General features: G+C 33.9%; 1 protein-coding gene across 2 annotated transcripts; it reads right to left on the bottom strand.

Annotated features, from left to right (window-relative positions):
• Positions 1–509: 509 nt before the first annotated feature.
• Positions 510–4,755, bottom strand: LOC109341135 (probable serine/threonine-protein kinase WNK7). Of its 2 annotated transcripts, XM_019578965.1 has the most exons (8): positions 4,532–4,755; positions 4,056–4,181; positions 3,555–3,592; positions 2,776–3,003; positions 2,460–2,680; positions 2,136–2,293; positions 1,621–2,056; positions 510–1,538 (listed from the first exon to the last, which is right to left on the bottom strand). In XM_019578965.1, exons 2-8 carry the CDS (start codon positions 4,155–4,157, stop codon positions 730–732), a joined length of 1,992 nt encoding a protein of 663 aa, XP_019434510.1. In that variant the 5' UTR covers positions 4,158–4,181; positions 4,532–4,755; the 3' UTR covers positions 510–729. The 2 variants fall into 2 exon arrangements, with proteins under 2 accessions (XP_019434510.1, XP_019434511.1); XM_019578966.1 differs by lacking the exons at positions 3,555–3,592; positions 4,056–4,181; positions 4,532–4,755 and having other exon boundaries at positions 2,460–2,701; positions 2,776–2,892.
• Between the last annotated feature and the right edge of the window lie 2,898 nt (positions 4,756–7,653).

The following is a 7,653-nucleotide window of genomic DNA, read 5'->3' on the forward strand; positions in this document are numbered from 1 at the left end:
AAACCTAAGGCACATATTTTCCCACATTTGCTGTTTAAAGGAAATTAATGATGAGTTATGAGCATCCAACTACTAATATAATGTCCTTAATTGAGTATTAGCTTTATAATTTTAACAAAGCTTAATTAAGGAATGAAAATAATATAATTGTTAGGATCACATTATAAATTAAATAATTTTACAATGTGACAATGAGCCCCAAGAAGCTATAAAATTAGGATTCTCCGCATTATTATCATCGACAAATTAGTTAGTCGTCCGGTAAAAGTAAAAATAATAGCAATAATAAATAAAATACTAGTATCGATAAGCTAATACTTATTTGAAAGAAACTTGATTATGTATTGATTGCTTTTTTGTATAACGAATGATAATTTTTATCTTGCTTTTTTGTGTAAAGAATGATAATTTTTATCTTGTGGATAAAGAAATAATCACTTTTGAGTTATGTGACTTTGAAATGTTAAAAAAAGAAGATACCAGCTCATCCCAAACAAAGATAGTAAAACTTTGAAAAGCTAAAAGAAATAAAAGAATATGTTTATAATGTTTTGTCTAACAAAACAACCAAAAAAAAATCTTTTTGTACCCTAACAACTAATAAGTAAAGTTTTCATACACAATGCAGTCTTTACACTTGTCGCACCTCCAAGTATATATTAAAATAAACCAAAGATAAGAAATGGCTAGACAGAAATTGTAACTATTAAAAGGACTAGTAAACTTGTTCTATGATGTCATATTACTTGACAACCTCCTTCTAGTCTCAATGATGGCTTGGTATCTTCTTTTTGATAGTTCTTTAATTGCCTCTTGATATTGTTGGTCAATCATTTCTAATTCTATGCTTGAATCAAGCTCAGAAGCAGTGATGGGATTATTAGTAGAGTAGTTCAATATACCATGGCTTGAAACCTCTGGAAGCTTGTTCATAAAGTCAATTGATGCCTCTATTTCAGATGCAAATGATGTTTGAATCTCTTCATTCATTGTAGGTGAGTTGAAGTCTGAAAATTCTGATTTAGCAGATGTGAATGAAACTGCAGAAGAATTCTCATCGTCGAAGTCGGATGCTCCTGAAGTGTATGACATCTCAGAACATAAATCATCTGGCTTTGTTTCTCTTTGAAGACCAATTTTTGCATGAGATAGAACCTCATCAAGGATCACATCATAATTGGTTTCATTTACTTCTGATCTCTCGGGCAAGGTCGAGGGGCCTACGTCTTCTACCACGATTCGGCTAGCATCTTCTAAGCTTTCTTTGTATTTTGACAGCTCTAAATCTTTCTGTGACAATTTTGAATCTTTCTGTTGAATTAGATTAGTTCTTTTATCGTTTGGAGAAACGACCAAATGCTCAATTGCTATGCAAGGTTTCCAATCAGGAATCAAAGTCATCAATAACAGATCTAATGACTCGGCTATGAATTTAACATTCTGCTCAGCAAGTTCAAGTTGTTCAACCATTTCGCTTGAAACCGAGATGGCAGTATCAGTATTGAGGTAGAACATGAAATGTATATTTCTCGCTCGTCCTGCATTTTCATGCCTAGAGTATGTAACTTTCTACTAGTAAATTGAAAACATAAGTAAGATTGAGTATTAAGTCATCCTTACCATTTTGATCAGCTATCCGAAGGACTAATGATACAGAGTTCTCATCATTTTCTTCCCCTTGTAGAAAAAATAAATTACCTCCCTTCACCCTTCGTATCTCAACACATGGAGAAGGTGGTGCATCTTCCACAGAATTATAAAATACAGTTATCATTGGTAGCTCACTAGTGTCACTGAGGTCAATTGAAATGGATCGGCTACGTGCACTTGCAGGACCTTCTGACATCAGACAACGATTTTCAAATGCTCCCAATCTTGGAAGAACGATATCTGGTAATTGGAGAGAGCGATTCTTCGCCAATCCATTAACTTGGAGAAAAGGGTCCATCAAAAGTTCCCTTGCTGGCAATCTTTGAGATGCAGGGACGAGACATTTCTCAATAAATAATTTTATTTCTGGATCTTTGACTTTAGAAAGAGAAACAGGCTTTACACCCTGTAATGCAAATATTAGATGACTGAAGAATTATATCAGTATCTCAGAGGGAAAGAAAACCATTAATAACAGTACTCACTGTTGAAACTTTCTTGTATATCTGAGCTGAATTTCTACATTCTCTATAAGGATACTCAAAAGTTACCAACTCAAGCATACACATCCCAAAAGAATATATGTCAGCTAATTCATTGTATTCTTCATCATACAGTTCAGGTGCCATAAACTCTGGAGTTCCTATAACAATGCATGTCTTAATACAAGTGTAAAAATCAAACAATGAGACAAAGAAGCCACACAAAAAGGTTTCACTAGTTTTCTGTTGTTAATGTTTTAACAACAGAAAAGATGAAAAGCAATTAACAGAATATAAAATTAAAAGCAAGGACTGAAGAGAACATACCAATTACACTCTTGGCATTATTCTGTTCCAAGAGTGTTGCAAGTCCTAAATCTCCAATTTTAACTTCTCCTTGGTGACCATTTATGAAAATGTTATCACACTTCAAGTCTCTATGTATAATTGGTGGTTTGTGACTATGGAGATAATTCAAACCCATCAAAATCTGTCTAGCCCAACCTTTAACAGCTTTCATGTCAACCTTCTTGTGTTTCTTCCGATATCTAAATCATACATCAAATCCACTAACAAAGAGGCTGATCTCAAAATAAAAAGGTAAAAACAGATTAAACAATTTGAAGAAGGATAGTGAACATACTGTCTGAGGCTTCCGGAGGTGAATAACTCAGTAATCATGTTAACAGTCCTATGCTTGTCATCAATCCATGAGTTGAAGAACCTTATTATGTTATTGTGCTTTAATGACTTCAAGAGATGCACTTCTGAGTATAGCCTCTCTAAGTCACATGGTGATTGTAATACTTCATCGATCCGAATTTGGCTCCATGCAACTTCAAGTCCATTGACTTCATCAAATGCCTTGTATCTGATTAACCAGAAATTAAGGAAAACATACCTAGCTTGAAATAAAATTCATTCAAATATTGCATACTTCCTAAGCCTAACCACAAAATGCATTGTATTATGTTCTAAGCAATGCTCAGTGAGTCAAATTGCAAACCGCGTCAAGTGATGCGGCTGCAATATTGCGGTTACGGTGAGGGCCACAACCATATCACACCACAATTGTAGCATGACATTGACACCGAATCACAAATCACAATGATGTGACCACATCAGGCCACAGTGCAACCGTATCGGACCACATTGGATCACATTGAATTGAAAAATATTGTTTAATCACAAAATTATTCACACTGCAACTCCGCAATACGCATCGCAACAACCACAACGACCATAATCGCAATAACCATAACCGTGACCGCAATTTAAAACATTAGCATTGCTTGATATTCAAAATGTCTTTAGATTTGCATAGAAAATTAGTTAATAAGGGAATTTAAGAATTAAACTACTTGTTAAGTGATGCTGTAAAAATCAAAATAAAATAACAACCAAACCAAAAACAATGGATACACAGTCTTGAAAGCTCCTTTCCCAAGCACTTCTTTGTACTGTTATGAAATGAAAGACAAAAATTAAAGCAAAGTTAGCTAGCTTGATGTATGGTTAGACTTTTTTAGTTAACAGGCAAATTGTTCCTCCAAAGAAGTGTACGGAAATAATTTTCAAAAGTTTAAAATTGTCACCATATTGATTCTTTTAAGATCCGTTTGCAAGTTGAGTTTTAGAAGTAAAGGAAAATGGAAGACTTCAAAGCCATTAAATACACTTGTAACATGGCTTTGAAGTCTCCCTTCTCCTTTTCTTCCTCAAAAACCTAACTCGCAAATCAACCCTTACGAACTTATTTGGTGCAATTTTAATTCTACAAATATTTAATTTGATACCACCTTATCACATTTTAAACGTTCGAAACATATCTAGCGATACTTTCCTTTGGATATCATGTTGATGACACTTGTATCTTTAGACGACTAATTAGACATAAATAAAAATAAAACAAAGGTACATTACCCTAACATAGCGACAAGTAGGATCAATTTCAACAACATCGGGATCAGGAGGCTCGGGAAGCCCTGTACCCTCCTCTGAGCTTTCTGCACCCGCCAAACTCATTTATAACAGGAAGTAATCCCCACCCTATATAAATATACAACATTGTTATTCCAGCAACCAAATCTAACACCTCTTACAACAAATCAAACTATATCACGTTTTGGTTATCTAAATAACATTATCAACAAACATATATAAATCAACATTTTTGTGAATGAGGACTGCAATCACCTGTCCCAACCGTATCAATTACCAATCACATATTGACATAAGAATAAAATATTTAAAAACAAAAAGTAACATTCCGATTGGCTCGTAGATAATAAGAGGTCTGTGTCATGTGAATGAAGACATAAATCAAAACAATATTATTAACATGCAATTGTGGTATCAAGTATATTACGTAAAAAAGACATTAAAAATTTGTGTTGCACCTTAGAGTAGGACCTTCTGAGGTTTGGTTCTCAGGAGGAATCCCGTAGAGTTTAGAAAGGGAAAATGGCATCAGAGAGAGAATGGAGAGAAAATAGAACCCAATCGTGACGAGAGAGAAATCAAATGAATATTGTTACGTGGTTTGGTGTAATGAATCACTTACCACCACCTAATCAATTAACACAAACACCTCTCTTCTCTTTCTATATATAGCTCACACTTCCAATACACTAATTCTATTTTCTTATTTTTACCATCACCTCTATTTCTTTCACTATAAATATCTCTTATCCTATTTTAATTATCCTATCCCTGTAGTTATTATTATTTTTACATAAATAAAAATAGTTCCTAATTTCGAATTTTTGCTGATGAAATATAATGTTGATCTAAGAATTGCATTCATGGAAGTCAATTATGTGAAAATCACAGTTTGAAATTAATTTCTACAAGTACCTTCTATTTTCTGCCTTATCCTTACCAGTGCTGATCATGGGCCTGTTGAGACGAGTGAAGGTTTGTTTTTACTGGTCCTAATGTTGGTCGGATAATTTTTTGAACATGGACCGATTCTAAACCCGAAACTAACTTGACCATAATTATCGACTAGATCCATCTTTAAACTCGAACTCGACCCTAGATCTGATCAAATATAATGTATACTCATTTTAGATAAAGTCTTCTTAATATTATTTATTATTATGAATATATAATTTGACATATAAAATGATATATGCATATATTATTAATCATGTATATATGATGAAAAATTAGAGAAACAATGATATTTTCGACCAAAAAAGTTACATTACTATGTACGCATTTGAATCAAGACACACATGCAAACATGATAAGTGAGTAACAATGAGACAGATCATATTTGGTCCTTACCCGACCCTAAATATTGTTTAGGTTTAATCTTTGGACCCAAACTAGGCCCTAGACCCAATCAGACCCGACCTTATTCAGACCCGATTATGATCGGGCCGTATCGGGTAAACAGGTACGCCTGCTCACCCCTACCAATACCAACATTAGATGCATTCTATTTTATATTACATTGCATTGGATTACCACAAAAGTGTTGATATAGGGATGTAATGTTCTACTATATTCTAGGATTAAAAGCTGAAGACTTTGATTCTTGAGGACGACACTTGTTGAGAAATATAATCACACAACTCGAAAGAGATTAATTCTTTACTCATAGAGTGAGAAAATACCTTTGGTCACACCATTACATTGTGTTCATGTTACTTGATGGTTGGCCTATTACTATTCTTATTATTATTTTTGGGTATTTTAAGAAGCTACTATTTGAGAGCTTAGGAAATGTAGATTTAAGCCTAAATCACAACTTTTGGAAAGCCAAATTGGAGCTATTGTTGAAGTGTCAATTTGATGGTGTCCATCTAACACCCCTTTTAAGTTGATAGATGGCAATGACCAAGTTAGCACAAGGCTGTGTGGTCAAGCAACCATGAGAGTTATTGCAACAGTCTTATCTCTTGACTTGGAACAAGTAACTAAAGAGACTTGTCTTCAATTAACACCTAAAGCCTGTTTTCACCAGAAGAATGCCATAAAAATTCTTATTAACAACATTTTCGGCATAAGAACCAAAAGAGTCACAAGGTTTTTTTTCATCACTACTTTAATAGGGGTGAAAAAACTAAACGGAAATTAAAGTTACCGTGTAATGTTGTACAACTTTAATCAATTGACGACATGAAACTCAAAGTGAAAAGTACAAGTTCAACCACATGATGATATTGTTAGATTTAGCAATGAAAGAAGAATCATAAAGAAGAAAGAAAGATTGAAGACGGAATGAAGAAGATGGTGAATAGTGGAGAAGACAAAAATGGAATAAATTGGTTGTTGATTAACAACATGAACTTTCTATTTATGGTAAGTTTCAACTACTAAGCCCAATTACAATACAACAAAGCCCAATTAGTTTCTACACACTAAAGCTACTTTGAATTACATTGAGTTACACTTAACATTCTCCCTTAATTCAAGCTAGCTTCACTTAGAACACCTAGCTTCTTCCTTTGTTTTTCGAAGCTCTCTTTCTTCAAAGGCTTTGTTAAAATGTCAGCTTGTTGCTCCTCTGATGGACAAAACTCAAGTCTCAAATTCTGTTTCTCCTCTGATTTGTTGTTCATCAATAGAAGCATTGAGTCATCATAGCATACTCCCAGCTCTGCTAGCAGAGATTGTAACCATAAACCTTGACAACCACCTAAGCAAACTGCAATGTATTCAACTTCACATGATGAGAGTGTCTGATGAACAATATATTACACAATATTCATAACCTTAAATTAGCATGATTGATGATTGTTGGTGCCTAATTGACTTTGTTTCACATGGTTTAGTGTTTTAGACTTTATTGGACTAATATTCCTAAAAGGAGTTAATTTGGGATTATTTGGCCTGATTAAATCTATTATCATTTTCAGATCACATTTGGCACCAATGGCATTTTGGGCATTATGGAAGTCGAGGATATGTGTTGAAGTGAAGATTGTATTTTTAATTTAGGAGTTGTTTTTATTGTAATTTAGCTTTAGGTCCATTGTTTAGGCCCAATTCGGTTTATGTGTGTTGGAGGGGTTAAATTCGGATTCCCCACTCCAAACACACACACTTTTAATTTGCCTCATTTTGAAAAACACATTTTTGGTTTCCCCTCTTTTTGCTCTGCTAGGGTTTCACTCATTCTTCATTTTCTCATTTTCGGTTTGCTCTTCCATTGCCATGGAAGGCTAAATTTCCGGACTAAGTTCCTTTGGTAATGTATCACAACTCTTGAGGTTTTGTTATTAATGCATTTTCGGTTTCTTTATTGTTGATTTCTTCTATCTTTTCTGAATATGGTTTAATTAATACCATTTCTTAGAAACTGGTTGGTTGAGTTTATCTTCACTTAGTTGATTTACTCTCCCTAGTGCATGAATGCTTAGTTCGTGTGAATTTGTTAATCGTTTCATACCTTTACTGATTTCGCTTAGTTTGATGTTTAGGTTCTGGAACTTTGAATTGATTATCGCTTAGTTAATTGATTCTCAACAAATTCGGAAGTTAATGGTTGGAATCTGAAAATAATCTTTTG

The sequence above is a fragment of the Lupinus angustifolius genome, unplaced genomic scaffold, assembly GCF_001865875.1.
Source record: "Lupinus angustifolius cultivar Tanjil unplaced genomic scaffold, LupAngTanjil_v1.0 Scaffold_378, whole genome shotgun sequence".
Taxonomy (NCBI): domain Eukaryota; kingdom Viridiplantae; phylum Streptophyta; class Magnoliopsida; order Fabales; family Fabaceae; genus Lupinus; species Lupinus angustifolius.

Coding starts and splice junctions, on each gene's coding strand:
- LOC109341135 (XM_019578965.1), bottom strand. CDS start 4,157: ATGAGTTTGGCGGGTGCAGAAAGCTCAGAGGAGGGTACAGGGCTTCCC. Junction 3,593..4,055: donor CTACTTGTCGCTATGTTAGG/GTAATGTACCTT, acceptor ATTTCATAACAG/TACAAAGAAGTGCTTGGGAA. Junction 2,294..2,459: donor TAATGCCAAGAGTGTAATTG/GTATGTTCTCTT, acceptor GCATTGTTATAG/GAACTCCAGAGTTTATGGCA.